This window comes from Aethalodelphis obliquidens, unplaced genomic scaffold (genome assembly GCF_003676395.1).
Source record: "Aethalodelphis obliquidens isolate GAN/ISIS:26980383/991018 unplaced genomic scaffold, ASM367639v1 scaffold13, whole genome shotgun sequence".
Lineage (NCBI taxonomy): Eukaryota > Metazoa > Chordata > Mammalia > Artiodactyla > Delphinidae > Aethalodelphis > Aethalodelphis obliquidens.
In genome coordinates this window covers 520,914-539,345 of record NW_020837957.1, presented here as the reverse complement: position 1 = coordinate 539,345, position 18,432 = coordinate 520,914, and the positions used below count along the sequence as shown (strand labels likewise).

Sequence of the window (18,432 nt, the reverse complement as noted above, 5' to 3'; positions counted from 1 at the left end):
TGAAAAGGAGGGCCAGGGCTTCCCTGGTGGCACAGTGGTTGCGAGTCCGCCTGCCGATGCAGGGGATGTGGGTTCGTGCCCCGGTCCGGGAAGATCCCACATGCCGCGGCGCGGCTGGGCCCGTGAGCCATGGCCGCTGAGCCTGCGCGTCCGGAGCCTGTGCTCCGCAACGGGAGAGGCCACAACAGTGAGAGGCCCGCGTACCGCAAAAAAAAAAAAAAAAAAAAAGGAGGGCCATAAAAAATATATATATATATTCATATTTGCTTATATTTGCATAAAGATATCAAAAATTAACAAGTTTAAGGAGAGGAAGAAACTGGGCAGATGGGAGACAGGTATGGGAAATTCTTCATTGCATATTTTATATTTTTGAATTAAAGAAGAAGCTCAAGAAATAATCTAGGCTGGATATGAACCCATAAACTTAAAATTTCCCTACATTTAATGCCTGAAACTAAGGGATTTCAACTTGAAACTATCTATTAAAACACAGAAAAATATAGGCTTTCATATTTATGTTCATGGTGAATCAGTCAAAATCACTCTTTTCTCTCCCTTTACATACATCCTAGTTATCCAATTAATATCCCATATTATCATCAGAGGATATGCAAAACGAATACATTCCAAGCTGCTTTTTTTCCCCTTACAGATAGTTCAGTCACATACTAGATTCAAATCCAACATCATGCTAGTAAGCATAGACCAAACAAATGTGTTTTCAAAACTATGACTTCTATGAAATGCTTAGCTAACACTTACTTTACAGTGGGATCCAACCTAGCTAAACTGGAACGTCCAGTGTTCTAATCAACACAAGTATTGTCTTAGTTGGACTTTTTCTAACATTGTTTTACCTGTTTTATTTATAAAGAGATATTAAAAACAGATCTGGAAAGGCATAGAAGAGCTAGGTAAACTTGTTAGTTAACAGTATACAGGAGTATTACTGTTTAAGGCTCAGACAGTTCCAGGTCATAGTTACAATAAAATTATTCTACATACAAGGTATCTAACAATAGTCATTTGCCCAACTCCTTCCAAAGCCAATAATAAGGAATGTTTATTTAGTTTTTGCTACTTGGGGATAAGAAAGAAGAGCCAAAAGTTTGTACGGTCCAACAAAGTATTTTTTTAACCTGTCTACATGGGTGCCCTAAATTATATTAAAGCATTGATTCAAGTTTTCATGTAAGAACCACAGACTAAACCGGAATAGGCTTAGTACTATTTCACTGTATTGCCTCAATCATCAGAGATAATAATGACAAACACTAGTTAATCATAGTTGTTTTGATACCTACAAAGAACTTTGAAATTATTCACCAAAACACAGATATAAATCTCTGATGACTGAAAAGTGAAATTGTTATTGGGTATTCCTACATGAGTACTAGGACTCATATTACAGAGAGGCATTTTATACCATTTAAATTATAATCTTTTGTTCACCCAAGAAGATTCTGAAACAAACCAACATTAATTTATAATTCAGAATCATTTCTGTTTACTGTAAAACAAGTTAGACTTTAAAATATTTTCCCAAGTGGCATTACATAGTTATGTTCACTTTGTGATAATTATCTGAGCTATGCACTTAGATTTCTTTTTTAATTTTTATAATTCTGATGACTGCTAAGAGTAGCAGCTTCTACTTCACAAACACATTTTAGCAAGTATCACTAGATACACTTCTGTGACAATAAAATATGTTTCTGAAAAAACTGGCCAGAGTGAGTCAATTCTCATTTATTTCATTTTTCAACACACTGTTTATTCACTGCCTAAACAAACAGTTAGATATTAGGCATCTACTAAATGCTAGGCCTGTTCTAGGCTTATTATATGGAATAGTGGATTCTATTACCTAAACATACAAATAATACTGAAACAAATACTTTTAGGTGTAGCTGTGTTATTCTGGTGATTCAGATAAAGCTTCCTAAGATAACTAATTAGAGAATACATCCTTACTAAAAAGCACCTCCTACAAACTGCAGTTCACATGTGTAATTCATAAAGCGTACATCTTTCACCGATGAATTCACTCATCTATTTACATAATCACATCACATCATTCTAATAGCTTTAATGCCACTATTCTCTGAACTTACTAGGATATGTTAAAATAGTCACCACTGTATAAACCTCCTAAAACCTGAAACTTGGAATTGGGGGCCCAGGAATCAGAAGAGACTAACATATCTATAATAAGGTTTTTCTTACCTTATTAATAGAATATTAATATTAAGGTAATACAATATTACCTTAATAATAGAATAGATTCAGTATTTGTAAAGAGATAGAATCAGTCATTCTGAAAGTATATCATAAATAGCATGAAGCAAGAGTCTCTGGTTTAAGAAATCTTAACTTATTAAATATATATACACACATACATGCATGTATACACACACACACTTCATAAATATGTATAAGAAAATGTACATCCACTAGTCCTCTCATCCCAACAACTGAAACTCTGCCCTGTCCTAACCACTAACAATGTGAACCCACAGTTCAACAGACCCTCTCTGCTAAAGCTCATCTTAAACCCACTTTCTTGGTGTCCCAATATATAAGAAATAAATGCTTCTGTGCATTCAAGAAGTTACCTAATTTCACCAAATTTTACTTTACAAAGTCTCTTAAAATCAATTCTTCTTTTCCATTCTCACTTTCACCCCACTTCAAGCTTTTACTGAAGTGCTGAAGTGTTGCAACAGTCTCCCAATAATGAGCTGCGACCTTCCTAATATTGACTGTGTAGACATAACCAGGATATTCACTGACCTGGCATCTTTGTAGAGTCTCTCAAAATATCAGAAGAATAGTCTCTTCCTACTGGTCAAAATAACCAACACTAATAATCTTTTAATTTGCCAATTTTAGATAATCCTAGAATACTGTGAACTAGTTTCCATCTGAATCTCAAGTATTTACTTTTTTAAGGAGTCAGTTTGACACAGACACACTGGAAATGTAACTTAGACATAGGAATCAGTGCCACAAGACCACAACGCAGCAGCAAAAGAATTACAGTGTGGTTCACGTAGCACAATTCTATGTGCCTCCTCCCACAGTATCAATCAGCCAACTAGAAATATTTATTAAAGCTTACATGCAAAATATTATGAAGGAAGGAAGTAGAAAGCAAAGCTGATTCTGGCCTCAAGACGCTTGTACTTTAGTTGAGGTAACAGTCTACAAAAAATGCTAGGCTGTTTTATAATGTATCTTTTAAAACCAGTTTTTAATCTTGTGGTTTATCCATTTTCATAATCTACCCCCTAAATACTTATTAGGTATTAATATTAGCTAGCAAGCTATTACTAAAACAAAGTACTAAACCACATTTCCATCTTGTCAAGCCCTTGAGAATGAGTGATCCATGGCACTCAAGTGATTATTTTAAAAGGCTGTAAAAGCATCACCTGGGAAAACAAGAACCAAAACCATGTAACAATAACATGTCTCACTTATGCACTCTCAAAATTTTCTGAATTAAAATGCTGCACATGGGGCTTCCCTGGTGGCACAGTGGTTGAGAGTACGCCTGCCGATGCAGGGGACACGGGTTCGTGCCCCGGTCCGGGAAGATCCCACATGCCGCGGAGCGGCTGGGCCCGTGAGCCATGGCCGCTGAGCCTGCGCGTCCGGAGCCTGTGCTCCGCAACGGCAGAGACCACAACAGTGACACAGGCCCGTGTACCGCAAAAAAAAAAAAAAAAAAAAAAAAAATGCTGCACGTGTATAATTGATTCACTTCGCTGTATACCTGAAACTAACACAACATTGTAAACCAACTATAATGTAATAAAAAATTTTTTTTAAATGCTGGATCAGAAAATGATTAACATAAAGGAAAAGAAGACTAAGAAATCAAAGCTAAAACAAATATTAGAAACCCAATTAAAACTCGTGAAAACTTAACTAGAGGCTAAGACTTAATTACTATAATTAAAGCAAAATAATTTTGCAGGTTCTTTCAATCACTTTGTCACTCTAACCCAACTCCATCATCTTCTTTATTTTTCTTTTTTTCTCCCTTTTTTTTAAACATACCTAACATTTTAAATTCTTCAATACTATTCAGCTGTATATGTACAAATTACTTGGAGGCTTGATCATTTATTTTGGTAGGGCTAGGGTATCTAACAAGTTAGAGACAAAGATAAATGAAGAAGAAAGTGTATTGTAAATTAAAATTCAGCAACGAATTATTTAACCTTTGACCGTTGTATGTATTATGATTTTATAAATTAGTAAAATATTTATTATTAACTTGTAACTGTGATACCATAAAAGCGTAGCTGCCTAGCACATCTCTAAATAATTAGAATTTGCTTCATATGGTAAGAAAACAGTACCAGCTCTTTATCCACAGTACCTCAAGAGGGAAATCCTTTATGCTGACATCTACAAAAGATTGGCAGTAATGAGGATCCATGTAAATCAAACTGTCATCTACAAGGACAAAACAGAAGACAAGTAATTCAAAAAACACCTTATTATTACACTGCTTACAATCCAATTTCTATGTAGAATAGCTGAAAAAAATCTGGGAGTAACAGCTTGCCAGACTGATATTCATTGACTGAAACATAGGTTTGCACAGGACAGATTAACTTTTGCATAATCAAATATGCTTGTATAAGCAGAATTTTTATAAAGTGATGAGACTGTCATTTAATTTTTGGTGATAAAATTACTTTCACAAACACACAATTATATTCTACAGTTTGCATATGAAAAATGTATTGCACTACATTATCCTGACAGGAAGAACATATTGCTTGTCATTTTATCATCAACTAGCACCACTAAAACTGGTAAAAGGTAAATATATAAATAGCAACTGCCAGAATGTGGCAGCAATGTCTTCTAAAGTTTAGTAAAACCAATAAATTATGCCTTGTTTATGCAATAACAGAAATTAAATATACATTTTACAGAATCCAATTATGTTGTGGACCAAATGACAAATGAACGGCTATGGTAGGACTGATGAATTTATAAGGTACTCATTTTGCTCCGTTAATCATCCTGTTTCTAGATGATCCTATATTAACTTTCCAACTTTTAAAAGAAAACAGAGAAGAAATATATTTTACTAAATCACTAACCTTGAAATCCAGCAAAGTAATATGACTGTTTAGGTTTGCCACCAACAATACCCACACAATATTCAAGGCTTAAAATACCCTGCCAAAATAAATTAATTCAGATTTAGAGTCAAGAGACAAATGATAATTATTCAAAACAACCAAATTTGTATTACTAATAGTAGCAGTAGTTCCCAAATTTTTCACCACCAGTTTTATTTTTATTACATTTTCCCCATGTTCTGAAATCCTTTTGTCCACCAAACTATCTTCCATTTTCTTTAAACCATTCAACAACAATTAAACAATTATTATGTGCCAGTTATAGAGATAAACAACATTAACCATGGAAAGGCAATAAAAATGCCTGCCAAAGTAAAAACATTTGGCCTTTCAGTTAGCTGGTGCAGCCTTGCTGTGATCAATGTAGTATTTTCATCAGGCTTTTTGAAATGCTAGAAATAATTATTGGACATTGTCACTGTTTTCACTGAAACCTGAGTCTTAGAATCACAAACTAAAAACCATTTTTAATCAATGGCATTCATGACAAAATTTTTACGCTACTTCATTTGGAATAAATATAAAGACTAATGAAAACAATTTGATCCAAGGAAAATAATAATTATTACTGTATTTAAACTCAGTTTATTTTACTAATCATAAAATATAAGTGATACCTCAATAAATTGTTTAATATTTCCCTCAGCATCTATTCTAAGCAGAACTCTATTTAAGCTTGGCCAAGTAATTCTATACTTTTTAAAAAAACATGTCCATGGAGTGGAGTCAATTAAAAACATGTCCAGGGCTTCCCTGGTGGCTCAGTGGTTGGGGGTCCGCCTGCCGATGCAGGGGGTGCGGGTTCGTGCCCTGGTCTGGGAGGATCCCGCGTGCCGCGTAGCGGCTGGGCCCATGGGCCGTGGCCGCTGGGCCTGCGCGTCCGGAGCCTGTGCTCCGCAGCAGGAGAGGCTGCAGCGGTGAGAGGCCCACGTACCGCAAAAAAAAAAAAAAAAAAAAAAAAGTCCAGTGGAATCAATCAATATCCTATCAATAGTTTCAACATTAATTTTAGCATATATTATGTTAGAAAACACTAGTAATTATAAAGTATATGTTATAAAACCCCAAAATATTAAACAATAAACTTTCCTTCTCTTAAGTGAGAGGATGTTTCAAAATCTAGAAGATACAAAAATAAAGACTGTATGAACAAATGGTTTTTTCCTTTAACAAGTAAACAAACCACAGTTTTGTTTAAACTTAATTATTTTCTTAAAAATAGTATGTGGTGGTTATTGAAAAAACACACACAGAAATTTCCCAAAGCCCCAACACTCAGCATTATTAACATTTAGGAGAATACCTTCTTGACATCTGTCTATATTACATATATTCACATATAGATTTATAAATACAATGTTACATATATGGCACCATACAACATATGCTATTGTAACTTTTGTCATTCATTATCTCATAAACATCTTTTCCTATCAATAAATATAGATCTATATTATAATATTTAATGGCTGTAAATTTTGTACATTTTCAGTCTTGTGAAAATATCATAGAGGTTTTTTTGGAAAGGAGAACTGCACTGAAGAAATTACAGAAACAGAGAAGGCATATAAAGTTAAAATTTTAGAGCTAACTAAAAAATAAATTAAGATGAAATTATACCAAAAAACTTGATAATAATAGTTATTATTATTCTATTGTTATTATCATTCTATTAACAGTTCTATTATTCTATTGCTTTCCCCCTAAATAAAAATCCTTAACTCAATTAGAGAGTGCCTTACTTTAATCTGAGGCAACCTGATCAGCTGAAATACAATGTTTCTGATACAGGGACCCATGAGGAAGTGAAAGTTCTAAGTCCCTCATAGCCAAGAAGAAAAAGAAAAAATACATATATGTATAGCAAGAATCATCACAGACTCTCTTCAGAAAAAGAATGATTTCAGGTAATGGAAGAAAGACTTTGGTTCTTGACACCTATATTTCCTTTTCAACAGATTAGAGCAGATTTAGCAATAAACACTTATAAGTAGATTAGGAGCTAAAATGCCATTACATATAAGAAGCTGTATCTTTGGAAACCTGAAACACTTTTCAGTTCCTAAAAAAGCTTTTTCACAGTTATCTAGTGGTGAGAATTGATTGAGCTGTATCCATGAAGCAATAAATAAGACTGAAGTAATCAGTCAAAAAGGAAAGTCCTAATTTGTCTTGCTGAAGAAAGAGAACATATTGGATTTTCCTCATTCCAGGTCCTTTTAAAAATAAATAAATAAGTAAACTTCCTGTGGTAAGAGCTGATAAAGCACCACACCAAATTTCTTTCTCCTCACAGAATGCAGCAGGAGATGGTAACCATCTCTGAAATACTGTGGAATTACCTCAATCAATACATTTTAAAACTAGAATTGAATGGTGAATTTTAGAGAGTATAATGCACAATGGTTTGGCAGGAAAAAATACAGCTGCTGACAAAGGAGGAGGAGGAGGAAGTGTAGTGGGGGGCAGTGGGCGGGGCAGTGATGGAGGTACAGGAGGAGGTGGAGAAGGAGGAGAAGAAAAGGGAGCAGAAATGGAAGAGAAAGATTACTTTTCTTTTAGGGCTATTAGACACACTATTTTTTCACTGCTAACTGAATGACTCTTTACATGCTCTCCTTTTGGCTTCTGACCCAACCACGCCCTGACCAAGCACAACATAACACTTCACTCATAACACAACATAATACTTCACTCAGCCATTTCAGCCAGTTTTACCTGAGAGTTGAAAATTTTAAATGTATTAGTAGTCATTACTCTAAAAGGGGACTGTAGCATAAATTAAATACGTAGAAGCTCAAAGAAATGTTACATTTCAGAGAGTCCATATTTTAGAGGAAAATATGAAAAACAACGTAAGTTCTGGTCTCTGTCACCAGTTTGTTATCCGAATTTGAACATATCACTTAACTTCTGTCATTTCTGTTTTATAAAGACAATCCAGTTTCTACCTAGTATGAGGGTAAAATGAGATAAATCTGTATTAAAAGTGTTATACAAATATGAGAGTTAACAAATATTTGCTGAGCAGCTCCTATATGCTAGGTACTAAGGATCACTTTAACAGCTAACCATGGTTTGTTTCACTACAATGTAGACTCCAATGAATCACTCATCTGATAACTTTTATCAATACCACCAAACAGCCAAGCTCTCAGCCAGATGAAGCATGCCTCAAAGCTATCTGCAGTCCATTTCACCAGGAGTGGGGGTTTGGCAAAAGAGTCAGTTCCGAGACTGCCTCAATTTCTGATCTTCTCATGGTAGTAGAGAAGGCAGGGGAATTCATTTCAGATTTGGTTACAACCAACAGAGACATGACAACATGCGTGAAGTCTCGAAACCCTCCGTGGATCCACTAGATGAAATGGTTCATATCTTCTCACATTCCACCAATAATTCTACTAAAGAGTCCACATGTTAGAAATCAAAACCCCACTTTTATCTAGGGTATGTATATGTTATTGGTTATAGTACTGGTATTATTAGTAACAAGTATGCCTGCAACAGTTTAGTAACGATTAGGAAAAGCCAATATACCAGCTAGAAGACTTCCATATACCACATATTGAAAATAACTGCTCTAAGTTTTTAGAATTGGTACAATCTAGAGTGAGGATACATGTTCTACCTATATACATAGGGACCACAATATGGGGTTAAGGCTTCATGTGGTGAACAAATCTAAACTTTATTTCAAGGTTACTATATGCCACAACACTCCATTCAAAGAGGAGTTCTATCTCTGGTCTTGATCTTATTAAAACTATGAAAATAATATAAATACTATATTCTCAACTAGAAACTAAGTATTTCAAAAGTTAAAGTTTTGTGACAAGATAACCTAATTAGACAGGTTCTTTTGGAGAAAAGAATTATGTGTTCTGAAATAGAACAGATTTTTAACTGGTTAATATGAAGAAAACAAAGTTGGAAGCTCCCCATACTATCTTCATCATTTCGTTCTATATAAATAAGTATTCTACCTACTGATGGACCTTATAGAAGCACAGGAAACAAACTAAGAGATAATGCAGCAGCAATAAAAAAAAAACTCATTTTGTTTCAATAATTACCTAGATATAGTTTAATGTGGGTTTTATGAATAAACAAAGGTACATACTTTTAAAAATCACAAATAAGGATGATGGGAACTGTAGACATATTTCAGACTATGATTATTGCTGCACTGTATCCCCCTGATTAGCTGCAAAGATTAAAAGCCTTTTTATTTTGTCATAGAACACCTTACTCTTCAAATCACATCTGATCTTGTAATACTGAAATTTAAGATCTCTAATGTCAAACTTTACAATCTACAACTATAAAATCATCACTACTCATTTCATAGAAAAAAGATTGCAAACCTTCTCTATTTTTCATATCAGCCAGCATTGCCTTCAAAAAATTTTAGCTCTTATTTCATACCTTTACAAAATCTAAATAGTCGGCATTGGTTCTTTCTCCACCAAGTCTAACAGGAACTAGAATAATAACAGCTTTGTCATCTGTATTATCAGAGGCCATGGAAGTGCACTGTTTATCAATTACATCAGAACTGTAAACTGAGAAAAACACAATTAATATGTATTAAATTTTATAAAAATGATTTTCAGAAACATTTGTACCCTAATTTCCCCCCCACAATGGCCAGTCATATGATCTCTGACATCACTAACGAGGTCTCAATGAGTTAAAAAATACCTACCTCATTTATGCATTCAATAGATATTTATCAAATAACTACTATATGGCACTGGGTCCTCAGCAGTGAGCAAAATGGAGAAAAACCCCTGCCCTCACAAGGCATACCATCTAACAGGGAAGTAGACAATAAATAAGTAAAACATAATATATGTCAGATGATGATAGGTGCTTTCAAGAAAAGCAAGGGAGAAAAAGATGGATAAGAAATGTAGAGAAGGGGTGCAATTTAAAATAAGGTGGTAGGGAAGTCAAGACTTAAAGAAAGAAAGAAACCAAGAAATGCAGATACCTGGGGGGAAGAGATTCCACATAGAAAGATCAGCAAGTGCAAATGTCTTAAAGCAGAAGCATTGCCAGCTTGTTCCAGGAACAAGAGAGCAGTGCCTCTTCAGGGAAGTGAGCAAGGAGTACAATAGTAGAAAATGAGGTTAGGAGATAAAGTTACAGATGGGGAGAGAACGAAGACAGATTGTGGGAAATCTTAAAAGCCATTAATAAAGAATTCAGTCTTTACTTTGAGTGAGATGGGAAGCCGCTGAAGAGTTTTTTAGGAAAGGAATGTCCTGCTCTGATTTATACTTTACCAGTCTGGTTCCTGTGTTAACAGACTGCAGACGGCAAGGGCTGAAGCATAGAGAAGTTAGAAAGCCACTGCAGGAACCCAGCAAGAGATGATGGTGGCTTGAACAAAGGCAGTATTGTCAAGATATGGAATGGTCATGGGATGATCATGTGCAGGTGGTGAAAACTGATCAGTTGAAAATGAAGAACTCCTTAATACATTAAATGTAAGATGTGAGAGGAAAAAAGGAGTCATAGATGATTTGAGTGGTTTTCATATAAGCAAACAGAGTAGGCGGGCTGCCATTTACAAAGACATAGAAGACTGTAGGAAGGGAAAATATAGAAAGGAGGAGTGGGAATTCAGTTTCAGACATGCCAAGTTTGAGATATCTATTAGACATGCAAGCAGGGAGGATAAGTAGGCAGGTAAGGACATAAAAGCCTGCATTTGGGGACAGGTCTGGGATGGAGCTATAAATTTGGGAATTCACAGGACCCAGACGGTACTGTAAAGCTATGAGATTGGGTAAATCCAAATCTGTATACACAGAAAAAAAAGTTGAGATCTAAAGACGTAGCACAACACACCAAGTACTTTAGAGATAGGGGGATAAGGAAGAATCCATACAGGAGACCGTGAAGGAGCAGACACAATGGTAAAAGGAAAACCTGAAGAGTAGTGTTCTGGAAACTAAGTAAACAAAACATTACAAGGAGTGGGGGAGAAGTCAACAGTGTCAAATGCTGCTGACAGATTGTGAGGAAAAGACTGAGAAGTGACAACTGGATTTAGCGAGATTAAATTATTGACAAGAGTAGTTTTGGTAGAGTGATGGGTTTGAGAGCCTAAGTGGATAGTTCAAGAGAAAATGGGTGGAGTTGGTAGAAGCAAATACAGACAAAACTTTATTTTGTTTTGTTCAACAAAAAAAATAGTTTTATTCAAAACTTACTTTACACCCATACTCCCTGTCAGCAAACTCTTTTACTCTTCCACGGTTAGCTGATTAACAAATTCTGCCACTGCTGTCTCAGTTCTTCCCTAAATTCCAAATTGCGATTATGAGCTATCATAGTCTCCTGTTCACCTGCTTCCCTATCCCCCATAGTCAGTCTAAACCGAAGCCACAAAAATGGAAAAACAGTTCTTTCCATGTTTCAATTCTGTCATCTTATTTTTGCTAAACTACTCAGTAAAGCCTTCTAATTATAAACCTTTAAATTCTCTCACTTTTCTGAGGCAGTGCATACATGACCATCCCTATCTTCCACTTTCCACTAGTAATAGTATTTCCACTAGCATATACAACAAGTTCTTCCTTATCAAATGCTTCTTACCCTTCCGTCTAATTCAACACACATTGATTGACGGCCAACTATTTATTGAAGTTTTCTATGCCAGAGAAATATAAAAGCAAATAAGATCCTTACTTCACAGTGTCTGGCTCAATTGTTTTGGTATTTTTCCTCCACTTTCAACATATGTAAGGGCTATGAAATAATCCAATTCCATAACACAGGCTCACTACAGCAGTCATTGCCAACCAAATGGTTCTGGTACCTTTCCCCTACCCCTGCTACCTTAATAATCATTGATCTACCAAGGAGATACAGATAAGCACAAGGTGATATTAAAAGTGAATTACAAGCACGATATTTAATAGAGGTATTTCCAAGATGTTACAGAACACAGAATAATAAACTAATTCTACCTGATGGGAGTTGGTAAAGGCTTCACCAAAGGTGTACCTTCGAGCGTGTTCATAAAGAATGAGTAAGAGTTAACAAAAGGCATTTTAACAATAAGGGGCATTCTAAGCAGAGGCAATAATATCAGCAAAGACGTGGAAAAGATAATGATAGTATGCCCAAGGAATGGCTTGCAGGTTGATGGTACTTTGGTGTATCAGCATGGAAGACAGTGTTGAGAGGTGATGCTGGAAATGTAGGTCAAGACAAATGGTAAAGAACTTCATGTGCTTTACATGCTACAATAACTTGAGACTAGAGTTAACAGACAGTCATTGGTTTTAAATTAAGGGACACGATCAATTTCTTTTGATCAGATGAATGAGAAAAAGAAAAGAAAGGGAAATCAAGTTAAAGTCCAAGTTCGAGATAAGGATCTGATCTAAATCAATGAGAGTGAAGAAGAGAGAACAGATTTCAGATGCATTTTTTTAAGTATAATTTGTTAAGCTTTGGTTGACTAACTAGATATAAGCAACGAAAAAAGAGTCAAGAATAAGTACGCACGCATGTGGACATGATACTATTAGTGAAGAGAAAATAGAAAGCAAGAAAGGAGTGGTGTAGAGGGGAATGACAGGTTTAATCTTAAACACGCTGAATTTGAAGTGTTTGTAGAACATCCAGATGGAAATATTTGAAGGACAGCAGAAAATACGAGTTACCTCATATTAACACAAGTAGCACTAGAAATGCAGTTTTAGAAGTCCTAATATATAGAGCACAGTCTTAACTACTTAAAGGCATGGAAAAATATGCAATCACAAAGGAAGAGAATACAGAATGAGAGGAAGAGAAAATGAATAGAAAGTGGAGCTTTTAAAAACACTAATGAAGATGGGGGTGTGGAGGGGAATTATTAATAGACTCTGGCTTCACCTAGTTCCTAACCTCACAATCTATCAAAATGCACTACAGTAATATAAACTCTCCCTTTAGAATTTTAAACGTCAGTGTTCAAAATTTTAAGATCTACTTCAAATTACACAAACCACTTAGATATTGAGTAGCTTTGTGTTCTTTAATTAACTAACAATATGTAACGCATAAGACCAAGGCTGATTGATATCAATAAAAGCACAAAAGGCAAATCCATAAATTATTTAATGACTAATTGTTTAAGCACATCCTCTGGCTTAATTAGAACTCTTAACACAGTACATTTTACTTGTAAGATTTCCTACCTGATAAACAAATACAGTACCTGCAAAATTCACACACTCATCTGAAAACTTAAAACTTTCATGTTCATATGGCTATAATCATGGCTTATCAGTCTTTCTTAAAAATCCAATTAACCTTAACAAAAGGCCGAACAAAATGCACGTGTATTTAGTAACGATTATATCCACACTATGAACACTAGTCAGTTACCAGGGTAATCTCAAGCATTTTGTAAATACCCTTATATTAAACATAATTGAAGTATATTTAACTTTCCCCAAACATTAACATATTTTATCCTCTTAACAGCATTTCGGTAAAAAATAAACAACATGAGGTGGTTTACTTTGAAGGCACTTTTATTTTATTAGGAAATTAAGGTCACTATTTTATCCCCAATAGAGTTTCAAAATTACTATAGATACTGGTCATTAAACAGAATACCCATAACAATAAAACAAAGCAACATTCTGGACAATAGCTGCATCATGATCAGATGATTTACTGAAGGACTAGTGAGAAACAAATCAAACAGAGAATTTTCCTTCCTTGAAACATATCCCCAATGAGATGAGACATGGCAGACATGCACCCCAAGTATATACCTATGTTAAATTTTCCCACCTATCTTTTTTAAGTAGTCATTTTAAATATTGAAATTTTCCTTAAGAACTTATTTTAATATTGCAACTAATAATTCATAGTATATATTCAATCAAGAAATATTTAATCAGTGCCTATACAGGGCGCAATGTAGGAACAAAAATGTGTAAAACATGGTCTCTACTTTCATCATTTACAGTATAATTGGGATAAGCTATAAGCTAAATACTTATGAAAAATCTAATTATAAATGGTATTGGGAAAACTGGACAGCCACATGCAAAAGAATAAAATTGGACCACTATCTTATACCATACACAATAATTAAATCAAAATCGATCATCAAAGATTTGAACACAAGACCTGAAACCACAAACTCCTAGAAGAAAACAGGCGGAAAGCTCCTTGACATTGGTCTTGGTGATAATTTTTTCAATTTGACACCACAAAGCAACATAAGCAAAAATAAACACATGAGAATACATCAAACTAAAAAGCTTCTGTACAGCAAAGGAAACCATCAACAAAATAGAAAGGTAACTTACCAAATAGAAGAAAATATTTGCAATCATATATCTGATAAGGGGTTAATATCCAAACTATACAAAGATCTCACATAATTCAACATCAAAAAAACAAATAATCCAATTAAAAAAATGGGCAGAAGATCTGAAGAGACATTTTTCCAAAGAAGCCATACAAATGGCCAACAGGTACAAGAAAAGGTGCTCAGCATCACTAATCATCAGAGAAATGCAAATCAAACCACGAGATATCATCTCACACCTGTTAGAATGGTTATTACCAAAAAGACAAGAAACAACAAATGTTGTTGAAGATATGGAGCAAAGGGAACCCTTGTGCACTGTTGTTGAGAATGTAAGTTGGTGCAGCCACTAAGGAAAACAGTACAGTGGTTCCCCAAAAAATTAAAAATAGAACTACAACGTGATCCAGCAATTCAACTTCTGGGTATTTATCTGAAGAAAACGAAACCACTATCTCAAAAAGATAAATGCACCTCTTTAATCACTGCAGCATTATTTACAATAGCCAAAATATGGAAACAACCTAAGTGCCCATCAATGGATAATGGATAAGGAAAATGTGGTACGTATATACAGTGGAATATTATTTAACCATAAAAAAGAATGAAATCTTGCCATTTGTGACAACATGGATAGACCCTGAGGGCGTTATGCTAAGTGAAATAAGTCAGACAGAGAAAGACACATACTGTATGATCTCACTTATATGTGGACTCTAAAAAGCAGAACAAAATGAATAAACAAAACACCAAGCTCACAGATACACAGAACAGACTGATGACTGGCAGAAGTGGGATGGGGGGACACAATGGGTGAAGGGCGCTAAAACTTCCAGCTATAAGATAAATAAGTCATAAGGATATAATGTACAGCATGGGGATGGGCACTATAGTTAATAATACTGTATTGTATATCTGAAAGTTCTCATCACAAGAAAAAAAATTTTCTAACTATGTATGGTGACGGATGCTAACTAGACTAATTATGGTGATCATTCACAATATATACAAATACTGAATCATTATGTTATACATCTGAAACTAATATAATGTTATATATCAATTATACCTAAATTTTTAAAAAGGTCTGACCAAATAAATGGATAAAAAGTAGAATTATATAATACATTCCTCACCTGTACAATCTTGCGCAACATAAATAGTTATTCCTTGTAAATCTGGGTGTCTTGCTTCTTCAACTGCTTTTCTAAGAAAATAACAAGCATTATCCTTTAAAATCCTAACTAACATTTCCAGTTAATAACAAACGATTTAATTTAAGGGAAAAGAAAGCCATCATTTTCTTGACTTTCCTATTTACCCTATAGTGTCTGCTTTCAAAACTATCATCTGAATGGTATCAAAAATCAAGTCAATTTTTTCAAAGTAGAATATTACACTAAATTACTCAAAAAACATTAAAACATAAGTTTAAAAAACATATTTTAAAATTCTTGGGTACAAAGGTGTGAACCCCACCCTGCCCCCCAAAAAAGAATTTCTCTCAAACTCACCTGGCTATATTAAATGTTTTCTACCCAGTGGTATTACAATATGCTTCAAGGTTTACTTCATATTAACTTACATTACTGACTAGCAAAGTATGATTGTCCTCTGGTACATTTATGAAAGATTTTTTCTTTTCTTTAAACAATAGCATGACTTTTTTCCTTCATTCAAAAACCTATATGACCTGAACAAATGAATTTCCCACTTTCAAGTCCTAGAATTCTATAAATAAAACTGCAAATTGAAAAATATTTCCAAGTGAGTATAATATTCTCAATGGTGCACATGAAGTGAAAAAAAATCACAACAATATATGTAAAAGGAAATTACACAAATTGTGGAAAAATACTTTTATTTAACTGTATCTTTATAATTTTTTAACTTAACATGCCTTATTATGCATGTTTGTATGTGCTAATATAAAAGAGGGATGGGAAAACTATGGCCCATAGTCCAAGCATGACCTGTGGCCTGTTTTTGTACAGCCTGCAAGCTAAGAATGGTTTTTACAGTTTTCAACGACTGTAAAACAAAAAAAGAAAAAAAAGAGCAAAATGAGCAATAGAGCCCTTATATAGCCTGCAAAGCCTAAACTATTTACCATTAGGCCTTTTACAGAAAAAGTGTTCTGATCCCTGGGATACAGAACATAACATCTTGAAGAGTAGAAACCATGCTTTTATGATTATGTTTTTATATATGTCATACCAAGCTGGACTTGACATTATTAACAATCCATTTAATAATATTAGGCAACTACTTTTTCAACTATAAGCATCTGACCTATAAAATATAAAAGCCTGTTAATAAGCAAAAAAAACCTTTGTACTAATTTGGATTTTGTATATTATTCTAAATAGACTAAATTTACTATAACATGCTGTACTTGGATGACAATATTAATGATTCAGTTAATAATAATAGTGGGACACAATAAATATGACAACTTTTTAAAAAACTTAAGTAGCATCCAAATAATTGGCACATAAAAAGCTGAGGTATAGTGAAATCTGACTTTCGACTTTCTTCTAACTACTCTGAATGTCACAGACACTTTATTTTACTATGATATAATTATAATATTAATAGTCCCATACATTTACAATTCACAAGAATTTGATGTGTGAAAAGAAATGCTGAAAACATCAATTTTAGCTCTTGACATTTCATTACACTATCAGTACATTACAGCCCCCAGATTACACTATTAAAAAAAAAACACTATAATGTTATTATGCATGTTCCAAGGTTGAAAGAGTTGTTAGTTTTTAGAACATTTCAATAAGGTAGTCTAATGAAAACCTGGTTAGAAAGAGACCTTGGATATCTATACCTATGAGCAAAAGAAGAAAAATTTGTCAGTAGATAAATGTAACTAGAGTCACAGTATGTCTTGTTTTTTCCCTAACAGTAAATGAAAGCTACTTTATGAATATTCTCATACGGTTAGACTTTAAAAGTTCCAATAATATATATGCACTGCAAAAATCACTATCTCTGAGCCTGAGGACCTCTGTCACAAGATGAAAGATTTTAAAACAATTTTACCTTAAAATGTGAGCAACCACAGCTGGTCCATACCAATCTCCAGCTTTTTTCCCAGACTTCTTTCCATATTCTATTAGTTGATGTAAACCAAAGAGAGCCAAGGGGGAATCACCAAACCAAGAGATGATTTTCCTGTGATAAATTTCATTTCGCATTTCACGATCATCAGAATATCTCCCGATTGTTTCCTTCAGAGAAATTGTTGGGGTTTTGAGCTCTCTTTCCGCTGAAAGCGATGCTTCGAATGATGCAGTAAATTTTTTTACAGTGTTGGAAGTCCATGATTCAGAGTCTGAATTTTCAACGTTCAAAGCATCAGGCCAGGTCCAAGCTATAGCAGTTCCAAAGCAAGGTGTTCAGATCTTTTAAATAGTTAGACTTTAACAATTCTACTAAAATAAGCATGTAGCATTTAAAGTCCTATGGGTTACTAAACTAAAATAGCAAAGTCAGAAATAGGCAAATTTATAGTGATAGAAAGTAGATTAATGGTTGCTATTGGGAATGACTGCTAATGGGTATGAGGTTTCTTTGGGGGAAGATGAAAATCCTAAAATTAGATTATGGGGATAATTGTAGAACTCTGTAAATAAACTAAAAACCACTGAATTGTTGTTCACTTTAAATGAGTGAAATTATGGTATGTTGATTATATCTAAATAAAGCTGTGTAAAAAAAAAATAATAAACGTACAAGCAGAGGAAACATGCCAATATACCAATGATGTTTACTTTTGAGTTGAAATATTACTCTCCGGACTTTTCTGTATTTTCTAAAATTTTTTGAATGGGGATATATTACATATAATCAGGAAAAAATTACCGTAATGAAAGAGAAAAAATAGTAAACTTAGGTACAAATGGACAATTC

The 18,432-nt window shown here is 34.2% G+C and overlaps 1 protein-coding gene across 9 annotated transcripts in view; it reads right to left on the bottom strand.

Annotated features, from left to right (window-relative positions):
• The window catches only part of ATG4C (autophagy related 4C cysteine peptidase), a 134,967-nt gene that overhangs the window by 61,232 nt on the left and 55,303 nt on the right, over positions 1–18,432 (bottom strand). For all 9 annotated transcript variants that reach the window (XR_003434296.1, XR_003434297.1, XR_003434293.1 and 6 more), the window contains exons 5-9: positions 17,563–17,893; positions 15,642–15,712; positions 9,600–9,736; positions 5,130–5,208; positions 4,394–4,470 (exon numbers count right to left, since the gene is read on the bottom strand). Coding sequence is in view for 3 of the 9 variants with exons in the window: in XM_027113957.1 (XP_026969758.1) it covers positions 4,394–4,470; positions 5,130–5,208; positions 9,600–9,736; positions 15,642–15,712; positions 17,563–17,893 (695 nt within the window). In the remaining 6 variants the exon portion in view is untranslated. The remainder of the gene's footprint in view (positions 1–4,393; positions 4,471–5,129; positions 5,209–9,599; positions 9,737–15,641; positions 15,713–17,562; positions 17,894–18,432) is intronic.